Source organism: Equus caballus, chromosome 4 (genome assembly GCF_041296265.1).
Source record: "Equus caballus isolate H_3958 breed thoroughbred chromosome 4, TB-T2T, whole genome shotgun sequence".
Lineage (NCBI taxonomy): Eukaryota > Metazoa > Chordata > Mammalia > Perissodactyla > Equidae > Equus > Equus caballus.
The window spans coordinates 42,254,442-42,272,858 of record NC_091687.1 but is presented as its reverse complement, the minus strand read 5'-3'; the positions used below and the strand labels follow the sequence as shown (position 1 = coordinate 42,272,858).

Below are 18,417 nucleotides of genomic sequence, written 5' to 3'. Positions count from 1 at the left end.
AACAGAGTATAAATGTTTATTTAAGACTAAAATAATAACAGTATATTTTACTAATCCCTAAAACTACATTTGTTCTACGATCACTGTAAAGAGTTGAATATAAAATATTTATGCATCAGTATATTAACTAAATCCCAGCAAAGCATCAGCCTGAGCTGTCCTCTGGCTACAATTACCATGTTGTTAAATGTAGAAAAAGACTCATAAACTTCCTTCCTAGGGCCATAGTTTATAAACAGAGATTAGATTACCTCAACGAAAAGAGTATCCATTTCATCTCTGTTTGATGTTGATTTTACCCCTTTTGGGATTGAGAGTTGTCATAGATACAATATAATATTACTTAAATTAAAAACTGTCTTTGGGACTTTTGTCACAGTCATTTCAGACAGTGTGATGTCACTCAAGGAACACAGAATTTGAGTAGATTGTTATTAGAGCTGTCCCACTTACTATGCGACTGTAGGCAAATTATGTAACCTCTCTGAGCCTCAGTGTCCTTGTCTGTAAAATGAAGATCACACCTCAGGGTTGTAATGATGGGTAAATAAACTAATGTTCAGAAACTGCCTAGCACAAGGTCGAAACAATATTAATCCTCTTCTCAGAGAAAACATAGCATATTCTAATAAGCCCAGGTAATTGTAAATTTCTACAGAACTGAAGTGAATCAGCAATGTAGTCCCTTGTGTAATAGTTCTTTAATTATACATTCATCTAAATTATATTTTCCCTTCACTCAGTAATAAATTATTTACCTCAAAATTATTCATCTCAAATTAAATACAACTTTAAAGTGCTATTTCATAAATTCAAATTATTCATGGCCTTATAATGACCATATTTATATTTTCTCAACATTTAGGCACAAAAGCATGTTGAAATGAAAGAAAAAGAAAGTAATTGAATTCATTCCCACCTGACATACTCTATGGATTCCAAAGTCTCCTTTGATCCAAAAGTATGAGAAATGCCCATACCCTGTCTGAAATAGATATGCAGCAACCAGAACACGAACGTGCATGTACACAGGCAAAAACTGTCGACAAAAATAAATAAGAAAAATATACGTTGGCATCATCATAACCAGTACATTTAACCAAGATAAAGGATCATCATTACCATTTGGCATTAGCCCAATGAGAAGATTTATTCTCAAAAGTTAGGCATTACAGCAGGGGTTAAGCAAATGTTCTTTGGAATCAGATATACCCAGATTCAAATTCTGATTCTGAGACTTACTAGCTACGTGACTTTGAGTTTTCTAAACTGCAAAATTAGACTACCACCTCCTTTCCCAAAGGGTGTTTGTGAGAAATAAATGAGTTAATAAATGTGAAGCACTTTGTACATTTCATCCAGTTAGAAGTAAATATATGATATCCATAATTATTAATCAGCATATATGCTGAATATAAGGTCACTCTGGATTTCAGATTTCCAAATGAGAAGATAAAGAAAAACCAAAAACCTTACAGTTTTGACTCCCTTAAATATGTAGACTTTAGACTTGTAAACAAAATTGTCGAATGACTACTTATAAATTTATTTAGCAAAAAAATACATATTTAAAAATATACAAACATAAGTTAGAAATATTATTTCCCTTCCACTCATTTTATGAAGTCATTTTATTTTATACTCCTACATCAATGTTTCGCCATGACCAAGACCCTTAGAATCACTTACCATAGTTTTTCAGAGCATCACCTCTTCACCTCTAAGTTGAATGAAATACAGCATATTTCTAATCTATATTCTATGGGAGTCAATTGGAAATATTTATCTCATTTACAAGCCTAATCCTCATAACCTTTCAATACTGTCATTCCACCTGTCTACCACCCATTGGTCCTTTAGGTGTATATTCATGCTCTCCACAACACAACTAGTGCACTGTTTCTTAAAATGATGTTTAAAAGGCTTGTTCAGTGACATCTAACCTTTGCAATTATAAGACCATTCATTTAGGGATAATTACTAAATCTTTGTAGAATTTTTTTGGCTTCTATTTTTATAGACCCATCTGATCACCACTGTAATTATCCAGCATTAACACTGCTTATGGTCACTTTAGGTTAATGTGTCTTCCCAAAGTGATACTTTCTAGGATAAAATAAAATAATTAAGCAGACACCTTAAATAGATTTTATAAGGCCTTGAGTGTATGCATCTTTTGTATATATCCTTGAGAATCCTATCTTTTAAGACACCTAGGGAGAAGGAAAAAATGATTTTGTCCAGGTACAGAAGGCACTGGGTGAGCAAAGAAAGGGTCCTCCCATCTCAGGGAGGAGGTAACACTTAGAAAGTATGACACATCCTATACGGTGTACAATGGCAGTCCATCAGTATCTGAGTTCTCTGAACACGGGAGAAAGAGAGGTCTAAGTTTTTTAAATTTTGAAAGTATAACAATATTTGGTCAAACTTCCTAAAATACAGTAAAGGGCAGACTATAAAACACAATAATCCAAGTTGTTATCTTTTGATAGTAACTTGCCTATTCCAAATCCTTTGCAATTGTCATCTACAAAGTTTCTTGCTAACTTTAAATTGTTCAACAGGATGACATGAAATACTATGCTTAGATTGTCAGTTGTTTCTACTACATTAAATTAAGGCCAAGTAAATACAAATAAATTATTGCCCTATCTTTTAAAAAAGTATCTATTTTGCTTTTACAACTATACATTGCCCTAGAGTCAGCAGGTGTTAGGAGAAGAATGGAAAGGCAGAAAGACTGGGTAGGAAATAAAGAGGGTCTCTAAATGGTAGAGAGTATAAAACACAAAAGAGTTGGTGCCCTTAAAGAAACATTAAAGTGGCATTATTGCCTATATTTTCTGAACTTAAATTCAAAATACTTACTGTACTTGCTCCAGATATATGATAAATCAAAATCACAAGTTGCATCCAGCCTTTCCATTCATCTGTTTGTTCTCTATTTAATACTTTAGTCTGTGTAAAAGAACCAAAATCTTTTAAAATTCATCATGAAGCTACTGTTTGAACAGTATACATTAAGTATGTGAAAATTTTTCTTACAGAATGTTAAAGCTAATGCTTCTGTCAAAAGAGCCTTGGGGGGGAAATACAATTAAAGATGGCCATTTCATTTCTTGATAAACATACAATAAAACTATTTAAAATATAATATAAATTGGAAAACTAATAGAAACTAAAAAAGATTTTAAATATTTAAGTTGACATTTATGGTTTTAGATTAAGATTACATTTAAATTATGACAGATGTGCTTGTAAAACTAAAAGATGGCATTTTATAATTTTAAGAAAATCTTAGAATTTCAGTTAGAAAAGATCTTACAGTTCCCTTACACTTTATTGTGAAAAAAAGCTCTATCATTATAGTTTATTTTCCCTAGAATATTCTCACTGGAGATGAAAAACTGATTAATCATCCTCATATGAGAGCTATTTCTTAGAATAGAATTTATTAATTCAAATAGATCATGCCTTATAAAGGAGTTACACTAATATTCTTAGCAACTACAGCAACGCTAAAATAAGAAATTCAGAATATTGCAAATAGTGCCCACATTATTAGATAAGTTCTAATTAATGTGTAGATATGTCTACTGTATAAATATATAAATATACGTGCATACAGGCATTTATTAATATAATTACTTTTTTTACTTTATAAAAGATAAAAGTATTTTATGTTTGAAGACCATTATAAAACTGGGAGTGCCTCCACTTTCTCCACCCCAAGCAGGCAAAATAACACTAAGTCATGACATCTTTTTCACAGGTCATTATTTTCCAACTTTCCAACAACCTTTATGAGACTCTTAAGAGTCCACTAAGTGAATTACAACTGCAATATTCCTCTTTTTTATATACGTTTGTATATTCTGGCATAATAAATGATATTATTTCTTTAATTTAGAGTTTGTAATGAGATAAGAATAACATGACCTAAAAAGAAAATAACTCTTACCTCTTTAGTATTTTCATTGTAAAATACTCCCAAAACCAAGATGTAGATAATTGGAATAAAGAAAGTTGAATGTGTATAAAATTTGTTTTCCTTCATAAATAGATTTGCACGGTCACACATATAGAAGTAAGCCATAATCAAGCCAAGTTTGCAGAAAGACTGTAAAAGTATTTCTAATGGAGACACAGGGGTATTGATAATATTTTTCTTTTCCTCTCCACTTTCCAAATCAGTACATGGCTTATTCTTCCGATGAGCATTACGATGAATTATATAAAAAATTAAATATCCGACAATAGATAAAGTGAAAAAACAAGCGGCTAGCTTCTGCATGAGAGTAAGAGGAGGCCGAGGTTGACAACAGGAACCATCTACAGGCTTCAAAATCTTATTGCAATACACGTTCATGAGAATCATTGCACTCTGTGAACAAATCAAGTTATTTGGTTATTATCTTGTCAGTAGTGTATTTCTCCTGTGAATACTACTGACTTTTCAGCACTGAAACCAAAACGCTTTTGTACTTTTTGCTACCATTTCCCAAACACTCATGCAAATAATGGTGGTCCTTCAATTTGGAATAGCTAGTTCAGGGCTTTTCAAACTTCTTGGGCTATGATCCATAATGAAAAATTCATTTTATAATGTGATCCAGAACACACACACAGGAAATAATGGCGATCCTTACTACTTGGAATGCACACTGATATTTTCTATTCTAGTCTTTTAAAAAAAAACAAAACTGATTTCATTGCCGCTACTGGGCCATGACCTTCAGTTAAAAAAATAGATGTCAAAGACCAAAGAATTTTAATTAGCAGATTTTCAATAAAGAAGATACCAGGATACTTAAGACAGTCTCAAGCTTTAGATATGGAAAAAAAAACCAAAACGTAAGATAACTGCCATTGAAAAATAATTCTTAGCTAACAATATTTGTAATATGTCTTTCATTTGGTTTACAGTTTATTGACCACTTAGGATGCTACAGTTTTAAGATTTCTAATGTTAAATAAAATGTGGAATCTTCGACATGGTTTCATTATAATAAAAATATTCTAGGCAAGCTGTCAAGATTCTGTCTAGTTAAAGGTTCAGTCAAATCTAGTTTTATAAAAACTTTATAGTTTACGCATCTTTGAAACTCTAAGATGATTATATTATTTAAGCCTAAGCATTCAAAATACTCAACTATTTAGAAAATCTCATTCTTTCAGCCCTGAGATTTCAGGAGGTTCTGTGCCTGCCATCCCTGCAGATGCTAGCCTACAAACTCCATCCCAGGTTCTTAACCAGTTTCAGGGGGTCCATAACACCCCTTAAAGTATATGGAGAACTATGTGTGTGTATACGCAAACATCTGCAGGAGAAGAACGGAATCATTGCTTTTTATCAGATACTCAAAGGAGTTATGTGATCCTCAAAAAGGTTAAGAATCACTGCTTTATAAGAAAACTAACTCTAAATAATATCTGTTGTACTGTGTGAAAATGTATAATTATACAGTTCTCTTTCACACTTAATCTAAAATCTCTTTCCATCCATCAATTTGGATTTGTTCAGTATGCACTATGTACCTTGAATACTGCTTAGTATATAAGAACTATAAAGAAATAATAAAAATTATTCCACATATTAAAAAATGTGCTCTTCACAGAAGTCAATCTTGTAAGTTTAAGGTTTAAGGAAAAGAGAACATAAAGCAGCAGTTTTCAAACAAGAGTGTGATGAGAACTTACAAGCTTGTTATGAGACAAGACACACTAAGAGTGACTAGCACTCAATAAATGAAGTTTCATTTCCTCTCTTCCATAACTTCTTTTTCTCTTAGAGTATACTAAAACTCTCACTTATATCTTCAGCTAGATGATAGGAAGTAAAATTATTTCTAGATGTAGGGTTAGATAGAATAACTACAAGTAATTAAGATTGCAATAAAATAAATTATTAGCAGGTTCTAGTGACTTATATCTACAACCGATTAGATATTAGATAGTTTCTATCTACTGACAGATACAAGAATTCTTACAGTTTCTCTGCTTGATTCAGGAAGATGTAAGCCATCCAAAGATTCCATGATGGTTTCTTGAGCAATTAATTTGGAAACACTGAACATCTTAACATTCGATTTAGAATTTCTGGTGCTACTATTCAAAATACTGACTGCAGCTTCATTGTAGGCATCTATCTTCTCATTAGTGATCATTTTTCTATTTTCACTTAAGAGATCTTCATAAACAGGATCTGCACATGAAACACATTTTTACAAACCCATTTAAAATATCCCTATGGGTAGAAGTTGTGATCATACAAGTTAGTTGACTGCATTTCATACTTTGTTTTTCAAGTTCAGAGAATTCCAGGCACCTATAATTTATTTTTAAATAAAGCTGGCTAAAGTTTGTAATAGATTTCCTATCTTACATTCAAATTTTTTTTTTTTCTTAAAGATTGGCACCTGGGCTAACAACTGAATTATATTCAATTTTTTAATCAACCAATATTTCCCTCAAATTTAAAGAACTTTTATCCCTCTTTTCGCTTTCAGGAAACATTTTTATGCATGTCTTAAGAGTTTAAAATTTTTGGATGCTGGGTTATTCTGGATAACAGGAATTTAAAACTGGATTATGGAAGACTGCCTAATTAAGAACAGCAGCCAATCTTTTTTCCCTCCTCTCACTCCTTAATTTTGCAAACTTTCTTCATACAATTAGGAGGTAATATTATTGAGGACTGAGGTCCCTTATCACTTACCATAATAATTTAACTTTTTCAAATTTTAGTAAAAGGTTAACAATCCCTCTTTAACTAAAATAGGGATTGTGGAACAGATTATCCCCACCCTTGTAATTCCTCACAGCTTCACATTCAACTTGGAAATAACCAGAAGAGTTTCTGACAACTTGAATTGCTAAAATACCTAAGGCATTTCATATTGTACAAGGTATTAAATAATAAACATTCAATAAACTCCTGGAAGGAGCTGATCTAATGTCAACTTTCTCTTAAAAGAATTTCATTACCAAGTATAAATTAGATAGTATGAATTTAAATACATTCTATCAATTCCAAAGAATATTTGCTTTTAATGAGTCTAATATTATGAAACAGACAAGAATTTTTTTCCCTATATTTCCCAATCATAATAATTATACTTTGAAAGAAATAAAAAATTAGAGATAAATATTTTCTTTGCCTTTAGAATGTATTCTCTTTGTTATATTTTGCAGCCATTGTGTCTGCTAAGGCTCTTTGGAGGATATTTTTATTTATTTATTATTTATTTTTTACTTGTCATATTTATTGGTCTGTTCCTTAAGTTGAAGAAAGGAAAGAAAACACCTCAAATTTATTCTAACTTTGCAAACCTTATTTCAAAATTTATTCTCATAAAGCAGTAATTTTGCTTCTTGAAATAGGAGATAATAAAAACTCATGCCTCAAAATATATATAAAATGCTATTTTTTCATTACTCATCCCTTACCTTGTAAGACCCAATATACATCACTAGTCTTTGCCAGTTTTTCTAACAGTGGTGCTATGGAGGTAATGTTCGTCTTGTACTGGGAAAGGGCTTCATTGCTGCCATTGTGAATCTTGATGGACCACTAAGAGGAAGGAAAAATTACGCATTAATTCAGTATTTATCACAAAAAAATTACAGCATATAATTTACTCTATCATAACAAAGGTTATTATTTTAAGATAAGTCCCATTTTTATTCGATTTAGAATAAAATATTGTCCAATTATTTCATGAAATAGATGAAGGCAGTTAGAAAAAGCTGATATAAAATTAGGCTTTCAATATATAACATTCAAGAAGAACGTAATTTTAGATATAAAATAATATTGACGTTTAACACCAAATTTCCTAAGTTCATCCAGAACTTTTTATTAAAATTCATCAATCTCATTAATTATAAAAGAAATACGAATTAAAATATAAGTACAATCAAGAATTCTATTTAACATCAGTTAACATTTTCTTCGCATGTTCTTAAGTATGAAACAAAAATCACTATGTGAGAATACAGATAATAACTTACTGTGGCAGCTCCTGCTACAATTACATGGGGCTTTGCAACAGAATCCTAAAGAAAGAAAAATCTTTATAATAGTGTTATATCCAGTTCAGGGAATTAATATAAGTAACATCACTTAATTTTTTTCTTAAATTTAAGTTCTTCTGCCTTCTAAATGTGTTCTAATTTTCTAGAGTTCCTTATTGGACAAGATGGACAACCAATGCCTAAAACCTTCATAGTTACATGGTTATATAGGCTGGCTTGTATGGTTAATTCTCTGGTGATATTTAAAAAGAACAAAAACCAAAAAATACAGCTGAAATCTAATATGGCCTAGTATTATTCTGAATTCTGAGTAAATTGCTTAGAGTAAAGCTCTTGTATATTATGTCAGCCAACTAAAAAGTATTCTTGAAAGCCTACAGGGTACTCAGATAAGTGTTAAATAAAATACAAGGTCAGTGCTCTAAAGAAACATAATCTTTTGGGAAAGCTAAATCCAGTTATGCATTTAACAAAATAAACTGACAATTATTATAGACCACAATGTGGAAAAACAAGGAGAAATTTGGTAGAAATCCACACCAACTGCAAACTGCACTATCAATAATACTACCAATTATATAAAACTTAGTCATTTACTAAGTACTTTCTCTTAAATTAGCTCATTTTAATATAGACTCCTGTCGCCTGTGAGATGGGCAGGACGACACTATCCATAACTTATGAAGTAAGGATACAGACTTTACATGTTTATAGGGTACTGCTGAGGCCTGGCAGGGACAGAGCCAGAACTTAAGTCTTCTGACTCCTGAGTTCCATGCACTTTCCACAACACAGATGACCTGATATTACAATCATGTGCACAGGATACTATTAAAAATTAAAAAATTAGAAAATCTGACCCATGTACATATATATAACACGACAGTTACTGTTTCATTATAAAGGTTATACATGCTCAGTGTAGAAAACTATGAAAGCAGAGAATAACAACAAAATCAACCTATTTCCCTTCAGAGATACTCCCATTTCCAGTCTAGCGTGCTTCATTTTACATTGCTATTTGAGTGAAACTTTTTCTTCATCCCTAGGTGGCTCCCTTTCTCATTCTTCACAGTGCTTATCCCAAATCTTATTTTCCCTTACACAGGTCCCTCTTGTCCTCCTCCTCCTCACTTTCAGGATAAAGTCTAATTCTCAAACTTCATAGAGAAATAGACTTCACCTGGCTTGTGTGCTCTTGCCTTTCTTCTTCCAGTCTTATAACTTTATCCATATACTCAGCCTATTTTCCTCTGACAAGAGAGTAAAGAAAGTATGTCGCTATTCTTCGTAATGGCTAATCCTTTACTCTGTGTCTATACCCCCTCCCTTTTTACTTCTGGGACTATATTCATGAATCATCTCCTCTAACTCTCGTATGATCAGTTTCGTCCTCCTTCTCTACCCTTCTTCCTTCCTCAATCTACAAAGTGTTAAATCATCTTTATCCTCAAAAGATGCTCCTTCAACTCTGTCTCACTCTCAAATTCTTCCCCCTCACACCCTTAACCAACAGATTACATGGAAGAGCATTCTGCCCTCACTATGCCAATTTCTTTCTCTCTCATTTATGTTTCAACTTCTCATGTTTTGATTTTGGCCTTCACCATCCCTTAAAACTGCCCTCAGAGTCCACTAATGAACTGGATTGCCAACTCCTGTAGCTTCATTCTACCCTGTCTGGTTCCTAAAGTGACCTACTTGACTATCCACTTCTTAAATCTCTTTCCTCTCCTGTGTATTATGTTAGTTATTCTTCTCCTGTTTTTCTTTCCACCCCTTTTACTGCCTCTTCTCAGAATCTTTTTGATAGTTCCATTCCTAAGCTCTCTTCTTTAAATCTAACTCTCTGCCTATTCAATTTCTTCCATTCAAGTAACTTCAAATGTCACCTCACTCCATAGCAAGACTCCTCAGACTTCTTAATGACCACCATTCACATAGAGATGTACATCTAAATCACTCGTTTCTTCACAATTTAGCCTAATTTCCTACTACTACCCCACTATATTGTATTCTCCTGTTTAAAACTTTCAGTGGTTCTCCACTACCCTCAAAATAAAATCAATCCAACATTCTTATTTTGGGGAGATATACTCTGAAGTATTTAGAAGTAATCAAAAAATGGACAAAGTAAATCGATACCCTATCAAATACAGCTTAGGATATTATTCATAGTCTAGTATCTGCTTACCTTATCTCTTAGGTCTCTTCCAAAATGAAGAGTATGAAATTAACAACCAAACCAAACATAAATAGAGGAGCACTTTGAATTCTAGCTCTAGCCACATTAAAACTGCCGGTGATACCTTGAATAGGCTATACTCTATCTTCAGCATCCTTGCATATGCTATTTCCTTTGCATGGAATAACCTCCTTTCTCACTCCAGACCCACCTTTAAGATCACTTTATCTGAAAACTAGTTTTAAAAACTTTAAAAATTAGATTTAGTGCCTATCCTCTGTAATCCTATTTACCCTATACTTTCCCCATTTTGGCACTTGTCATATTGCTTCCTTAATTACCTATATCTGCCACTCATCTAGTAGCTCTTTGAGGAAAGGAACTCTATTATGTTAACCAGGGTACCAACAGTTTTTAGCCTAGTGCTGAGAAAACGGTAGGTGATTTATAAATATCTGTTGACTAACAGTAGAGTCGTCTAAATTCAACTTTGTTTTTATGCCTGTAGACTTCTATTAGGCTACTTCAGTTAATTAGTATATCTTTCTAACCCACAGTTCTTTTGGAAATATTATCTCCTCGGTAAAGTGGGTTTTTCTTTTTTTTTTTTTTTGGTGAGGAAGATCGGCCCTGAGCTAACATCTGTTGCCAATCCTCCTTTTTTTGCTTGAGGAAGGCTGTCGCTGAGCCAACATCGGTGCCAATCTTGCTCTATTTTGTATATGGATGCCACCACAGCATGGCTTGATGAGCAGTGTGTAGGTCTCCGCCTGGGATCCAAACCTGCGAACCCCAGGCTGCCAAAGTACAGTGTGCGAACTTAACCACTACACCATCGGACCAGCCCCGGGTAAACTTTTTTAGATCATCACCTATACTCTAACCAACCCCAACCCTAAGGACCTCCATCCATAGTGCTTTTATAGTCCTTGGTGCTCAATACTGTTGTTACTCTTCATCTTACCACATCATTATTCATCAAAAAGTCACTATCTACTAGACTGTAAATTTCGAGGGCTGAGACTGGGTCTAATTCCCAGCCACACTCCTGATACCCAGCAGAAAGCTAAAAATAGTACATAAAAAATAAAAACATAGATCTTTGTATTCTCAGGATCTAGCAGCTTGCTATGGAATTAGTCAAACATAAATACATAAATATATGCATACATACATATTCTTTGAATGAATGAAACCAATCAACTAATCAATCTTAGATAATTACATGGCCATCTACCTGAAAAAGTTGAATATTCCTTTTGACCAATAATCATAAGGAGTCTGACATTAGAATCTAAAGCTCCAAAAACTAGTTTTAGCTAATTACAAGAATTGAAAATCTGGTTAAGGGGGCCGGCCCTGTGGCCAAGTGGTTAAGTTTGTGCGCTACACTTCAACGGCCCAAGGTTTTGCCGATTCGGATCCTGGGCTGGACGTGGCACTGCCTGTCAGGCCATGCTGAGGCGGCATCCCACATGCCACAACTAGAAGGACCCACAACTAAAAATATACAACTATGTACCAGGGGGCTTTGGGGAGAAAAAGGAAAATTAAAATCTTTAAAAAAAAAAAAAAGAAAATCTGGATAATCAACATATCTCCAGGTTAGTAATTAATAAGGGTTTTCTGTAATCTTGCAAGACTTATAAATTATATTGCAATGATGTTTGTTTAACTGAATTTCTACTACTTTAATGGATATACTTTTGGGACCAGCACAAATATGAAACATGTTTAAATCATTTGAAATATACATATAACATTATTCTACACTTCTGGACATTTAAAAACTTATCAATAGAAACAAAATACAATTAATTGTGCAAGATCCCAATTTATCACAAAGTTGAATTCTAGAAGTCTGCATGTTTGGTTTTTGAAAACTTAAACACACTTTCTCAAAGAAACAAAGCTAGAAATGTTAACTAAGTTCTCACCAGATCCCACAAAAGCCTATTTGGTGTATGATGTGGTTGCAGTACTAAACATTTACTGTGAAAAGAAGCAAAGAAAAACACCATTGCAGCACAAGTAATTAAGCAAAACAAGGTCAACAAAATTGAATATTGTTTTATCCATCCAAAATGCAAATACTTCTGGGAAAGAATACAGGTTTAATTAAAGGACTGACAAGGAGGCTATATGTGGGCTACTGTGACTACTGGAGGTTCTAAAGTGGACTTGTGAGAACTTAGGGCTTTTCTGAGGTTAATAGTCTACTTGCCCTTATATCTAATTTATCTCCAAACATTATGAACCAAAACATACTAGGCTGGACTTTTGGTCACAAATGTAATGACAAAAGGGAAGAAAACAGGCTATTAAGAAAAAGCTTCCTGAAGTATCTGGGCATGAGTTTGAAGGATAAAGTGGAAATATGCTCAAGAGGATGTGTATTATGCTAGAGAGATTACCTGGGTTTGAATGAACTGAGCTACAGCAGTAACAGAAAATTTTAAGTCTGGAAAGTATGGTATAAGCCTTAGGGTTAGAATGGCGATAGCAGAGATGCTAGATCAAAATGTCTCTTCTCAGTAAAATGATAGAGTCAATACAGCACAGCTTAATTGCTATCAAGAAGGTTGGTATGAAGTACAGGAGAGTGGGACAGTGAGCAAGGGGGAGAAAAACAATGGATGCTCATGAGCTTTAAAAATTTGGCTGCTCAAAACCCAAAAGGCTGTATTTTCAAATACAGACCTCAGTCCACACTTTGATACATTGTTTCATGGAACCATTAACTTCTGGATGCCACAGAAAATCCTAAAAGAGAAATTAAGAAAAGAAAAAGTCAAAGAAACTGATATACCCACCATTCAAAATAAACATTAGCATATCTCTTAGAGAGTACAGAAAAGAAAAACACCACCTTGTCTACAACATCTTCATCTCTCAGTTCAACTTGGCAAGAATCTCACAATAGTGCTCCTTGTATCTACTTTTGCCTCCCTCTAAACTACTTTCCACATTTTAGTCAGAGTAATCTTTTAAAAATTTAAATCTGATCTTGCTACATCCCTGCGTAAATATTCAAGGCCTTCCAACTCCCCTCAGAATAAATTCCAAAGTCCTTAAAATTGCTAAGAAGATGCAGGATCTGGCCTCTGCCTACACATTCTGCCTCTTCTCCTGACACTTTCCCCCTTGCTCTAAGTACTCTGCTGGTTCTCATTCAGCTCCTAGAATGCATTATGTGCTCCTTTTTCTCCTGGACTTTGCACATACTGTCTCTTCTTCCTACAGTGCTGGTACATTCTTCCACTGAGCCTGACAAGCTCCTACTTATGAGGCCTCAGTTAAAACATCACTTCCTCAAGGATGTGGTTCCTTTAGTTCCTTGCTCTATACATTCCTAATGCCCCACTTTTTCCTTTTTGCCATCCTTATCCCACATTCAACTGAATGTAGAAAACTATAATGACTTGCAAGCTCTGTTAGGTCTAGGACATTTTTGTTTTGATCCCCACCATATTCATAGGAGAAGTCGCTGTCACTGGAAATTCAGAAAATTCACATATGTTCTTTCATGGACACATACTAGTTTCAAATTAATGTACAAGACTATTTTTTCCTTGATAAAAATCTGAAACCAAGTTTTCTATTTTATTACACAAAACAGTGAAGAGAAACATTCACTCAATTATTTTACTATTCTGATCTATTCTCCATACACTCAAGCATATTTAATATGTATAAAGGATTGGCTGATCCGCAAATAAATTAACAAATGAATATAGTTTCAACATTATAACATTTAGCTTACTATTACATGGACTTACTACTTTAACTGACGCAATCTTGTCTTCAAAAGGAATGTTTTCATGCTGCCATAAAAAAAGAGAGACAACAGAGAAATATTAACGTAAAGATTAATTTTATGTAAATAACTTTCCCTTTAGCTGTTTTAATTCATTTACACCCCATATCTCAATTATCTATATTCAACCCGAAAGGAAAAAGACCTGCTAGAATACCAAGAAGTAAGTGATACTAGTTAAATTGTTCATATGTGATTTTCAACATCTAAGATATAATTCAAAGATAAAACGTTAACTACAAACAAGTAGACATGTGAACATGCTTATATAAATTATCTTTTTGCCAAGCTTGCGTCAATTCCAATTTAGTCCTAGTATTATTATTTATAGCAGGTATGGATTGCTTCCCTACATTTGCTGAGTCCCTTCCAGTTAGACAGGACCACATGGATAAGTCTGGCCAATGTAACGTGGCTAGATATGATGGGGGTAGCTCGCAGGCTGAATTTCCCAGGGTATTTCTCTCGTCTCTGGCTTAACTTGATGCAGAGACCGAGAGACTGAACGTTCCAAATGGTACAACTGCAAGATGGCAAAAATTCCAACAGCAGGAATCCCTGAATGACCATGTGGAGCAAAGCCTCTTGCCAACCCACCTAGGAGATGCAGTGCTAAGTGAGAAATGAACTTCTGTTTTGTTAAGATTGTAGGGTGGTTTGTTGCTACAGCAACATCTAGTCCATTCTCATCAATATACTAGTATAGGTCCTGTCTGAACGGAGTGGACATATATGACTCCGGGCAATTGTAGGTTTCACTTTGAAGACTATAGTAGATAAATAGTCCAGCTGTAGAAAAAAATCAAAATTTAGAGACAACTTCTTGTAACCAAGTGTTCCATGTAAAGAATAGAAATCCTTTCAGAGTTAAAAATCCAGAGTGGGGAAAAAAAATCCAAGGTGGAATGGGGGATAGAGGGGGTCAGTAAGAAACTAATTCTCTTCCTAAAACCTAGGTTGAAATGTTTTCCTTAATTTAATCAGACAGACAGTATTTATTTTTATATCTCTGTGAAATAAAGCTTGCTTTATAAACAGGCTAACTTTTAAAATTCTTGTTAGTCCTGCTCAAGCGTCATTTCCTGAAAGGACTCTTGGGACCATTAATTCAGTGGAACTTTAAGGTATGTTATATGAAAAGAGCTTCCTTGGTCAAATAAGTCTGGGAAATACTGGGTCAGGGAAAATCACACAGGTATTTTCCTCCTCCTATGCCATCCTAACCTTGCTAAAATTCTTCCTCAGAGAAATAATGTGTCATGAACTTTCCTTTTTCTTCTTCTGCATAACTCAGTTAATTCAATTCAATCTCTTTCTTCTTTTTCCTTTATTATTTTAATGTAAGATTTGATATATACAAGAGCATATGTCACATATATGTAAGTCATAAAGTATAGTAAAAATAAATAAGCATTCATGAATCCATGGCACAAATCAGAGCACTGCCAACACACTGAATGACTTCTGTGGCCCTCACCCTCTCTTAATTCCTTGCTTCACCCAAAGGAAACTACCGTCTTAAATTTTGTCTATATTTTGCCTTCTTTTTCACTATATAGTTTTGTCATACGTATATGCATGCTTAGATAATGTATTGTTTAGTGTTGTTGGCTTTCCCTCCAACTTTTAATTTTGAAAAATTTCAAACTTACAACAAAGTTGACAAAATTATAATAAACACCGAAACACCCTTTCCCAATTGTTAACATTTTCTACACTAGCTTCATGTCTCTCTTTGCACACACATATACAGTTTTTCTTTTTTGCTGAACCACATGAAAGTACATTGCAGACATCCTAATATTTCATCCTTAAAAACTTAGGCATGTATCAACAGTTTATGAGATATAGTCTCTCTCATACATCTTTCGGACTTCGTATTTTTTGCTGTTGTTAAATTTAATTTCTGCGACTAAACTAGGTATGTATAAAATGGTATCTTACTATGGCCTTAATGTGCCTTTCCTTCATTACGAATGAGGTTAAACATCTTTCAGATTTACACTGGGATTTATGCTTCCTCTTCTGTGAAATGCCTGGTCATGCCTTTCCTGTTTTCCATTGGTTTGTCTTTCTTATTAATTTGTGATTCCTTATCTCTCTTGGATGTAAGAGAGGTATCTTCTCTGGTTTATAGCTTGTCTTTTTTCTTTAAGGTATTTATTTTATTTTATTTTTTTAAAGATTAGCATCTGAGCTAACATCTGTTGCCAATCTTTCTCTTTTTCTCTTCTTCTCCCCACAGGCCCCCAGTACATAACATAGTTGTATATTCTAGTTGTAGGTCCTTCTGGCTGTGCTACGTGGGACCCTACCTCAGCATGGCCTGATGAGTGGTGCCGTGTCCGTGCCCAGGATCTGAATGGGCAAAAGCCTGGCCCACCGAAGCCGAATGCACGAACTTAACCACTCGGCCACAAGGCTGGCTCCCTTAAAGTATCTTTTAATGAACAAATACTCAATCTTAAGGTATGTGAATTTATCCATCTTTTATTTTACAGTTAGCACTTATTGTTTCCCAAGTAAGAAATTTTTCCCCACTTGAAGTAATGAAGATATTCTCCTACTTTTTTTTCCCTAAAGGTTTCAAAGGTTTGGCTTCACATTTAAGTCTAAATTCATCTAGAAATGATTTTACTTGATGGTGTAAGGCAGGAGCCCAATTTCACATTTTTCCATATATATAACCAATTGCCTCACCATGATTAATTGGATAGACCCTCCTTTCCCCAGAGATCTTCAATGGCATATCTGTTACTTACTAAGTCTTTGTATATGCATGTGTCTATTTTAGAGCTTTATATTCTGTTCCATTGGTTTGTCCAGCTCTACTAATACCATGCTGTCTTAATTACTACAGAGGTAAAGTAAGTTTTGATATCAGAGAACAAGCCCTTTCCACCTTGGTCTTCAAATCTTTCATGGTTATGCTTTGTCCACTGCTCTTCCATACAAAATTTAGAAATCACTTGGTAAAGTTCCACAACAAATCCTGTTAGGATTTTATTTGAATTATGTTGAACCTATAGATCAATTTGAGAATAACTGACATCTTTACAATATCGTGTCTTCCCATTCCAGAATATAGTACAAATCTTCCACTTAATTATATCATTTTAAATCGTCTTTGAATAAAATTTTATGATTTTTCTGCATACAGATGTTCCACATTTGCTAGGTTTATTCCTATGTACTACAGGCATACCTCAGAGATACTGTAGGTTTGGTTCCAGACCACTGCAATCAAGCTAATGTGGTAATAAAGTGAGTGACATGAATTTTTTGGTTTCCCAGTGCATATAAAAATTATGTTTACACTATGGTCGATTAAGTATGCAACAGCACTATGTCTAAAAACCAACACACATACCTTAATTAAAAAATATTTTATTGCTAAAAAATGCTAACTACCACCAGAGCCTTCAGTGAGTTGTAATCTTTTTGCTGGTGAAAGTCTTGCAAAAAATGCAATATCTGCGAAGCGTGATAACGAGAAGCGCAATAAAACAAGGTATGCCTGTATATGATTTTTGTTACTATTGCACACAGTATATTTTAAATGTTCTTGAACTCTATATTCCTGGCACGTCGATATGCAATTAATTTTTAACAGCTTTATTGAGTAACTACGATTAATTTTTGTATGTTCATCTTATGGTTAGCTATCTTGTTAAAATTTTTATTATATCTAGTAAATTTTCTATAGGCTCTTTGGGGTTTTCTACGTAGATAACTGTATCATATGAAATCTTGAGTTTATCTCTGTCCAATCCTTACATCTTTAAATTATCTTTCTTTGGCTAAGAACCTCTAATACAAAGTTGAATAGAAGCAGCAAAAATGGATATCCTCATCTTCCTGAGGTTAATGGAAATGTGTCTAACATTTCACCATTAAGACCACTTACTGTAAATTTCTAGAATTTTTAACAGGTTAAGTTAGAATATAAAGAAACTTACCTAATAGAGAAAGAATGATACCAATTCTCTGATATTGTTAGGACTTGCTTAATGGCCCAATATGTGGTCAAAAAAAGGTTCCATGGGTGCTTTGAAGAAATATATTCTCTGATTTTTCAGTGTATTCTTTAAGTATTGAGCTATAAGTTTGTAAAATCAGCATATTAATAATCTATATGTAGTCTATAAGAGTAAACTCTATGTTTACTAATTTTATTTGCTTCTTCTATCATTAGTTGTATAAGCAGTGTGCAATTCTCCCACTATGAATGAGAATTTGTCAACTTCTCACTGTAATCATATTAATTTTTGCTTTATATATTTTAAAGGCTAGTTTATTAAATGCCTACAAGTTTAAAATCTTCTTAGTGATCTGAACCTTTTATCATTAAAAAAATCTGTAGCCCTAATAATGT

The 18,417-nt window shown here is 33.7% G+C and overlaps 1 protein-coding gene across 4 annotated transcripts in view; it reads right to left on the bottom strand.

Annotated features, from left to right (window-relative positions):
* The window catches only part of CASD1 (CAS1 domain containing 1), a 45,755-nt gene that overhangs the window by 13,911 nt on the left and 13,427 nt on the right, over positions 1 to 18,417 (bottom strand). For 3 of the 4 annotated variants that reach the window (XR_002807414.2, XM_023639206.2, XM_070264497.1), the window contains exons 4-11: positions 14,005 to 14,049; positions 12,926 to 12,988; positions 8,017 to 8,061; positions 7,453 to 7,576; positions 5,994 to 6,208; positions 3,965 to 4,387; positions 2,872 to 2,961; positions 920 to 1,039 (exon numbers count right to left, since the gene is read on the bottom strand). Coding sequence is in view for 3 of the 4 variants with exons in the window: in XM_023639206.2 (XP_023494974.1) it covers positions 920 to 1,039; positions 2,872 to 2,961; positions 3,965 to 4,387; positions 5,994 to 6,208; positions 7,453 to 7,576; positions 8,017 to 8,061; positions 12,926 to 12,988; positions 14,005 to 14,049 (1,125 nt within the window). In the remaining variant the exon portion in view is untranslated. Of the gene's footprint in view, positions 1 to 919; positions 1,040 to 2,871; positions 2,962 to 3,964; positions 4,388 to 5,993; positions 6,209 to 7,452; positions 7,577 to 8,016; positions 8,062 to 12,925; positions 12,989 to 14,004; positions 14,050 to 18,001; positions 18,032 to 18,417 lie in introns of those variants that run through there. The other variant, XM_070264498.1, reaches the window with a different exon arrangement.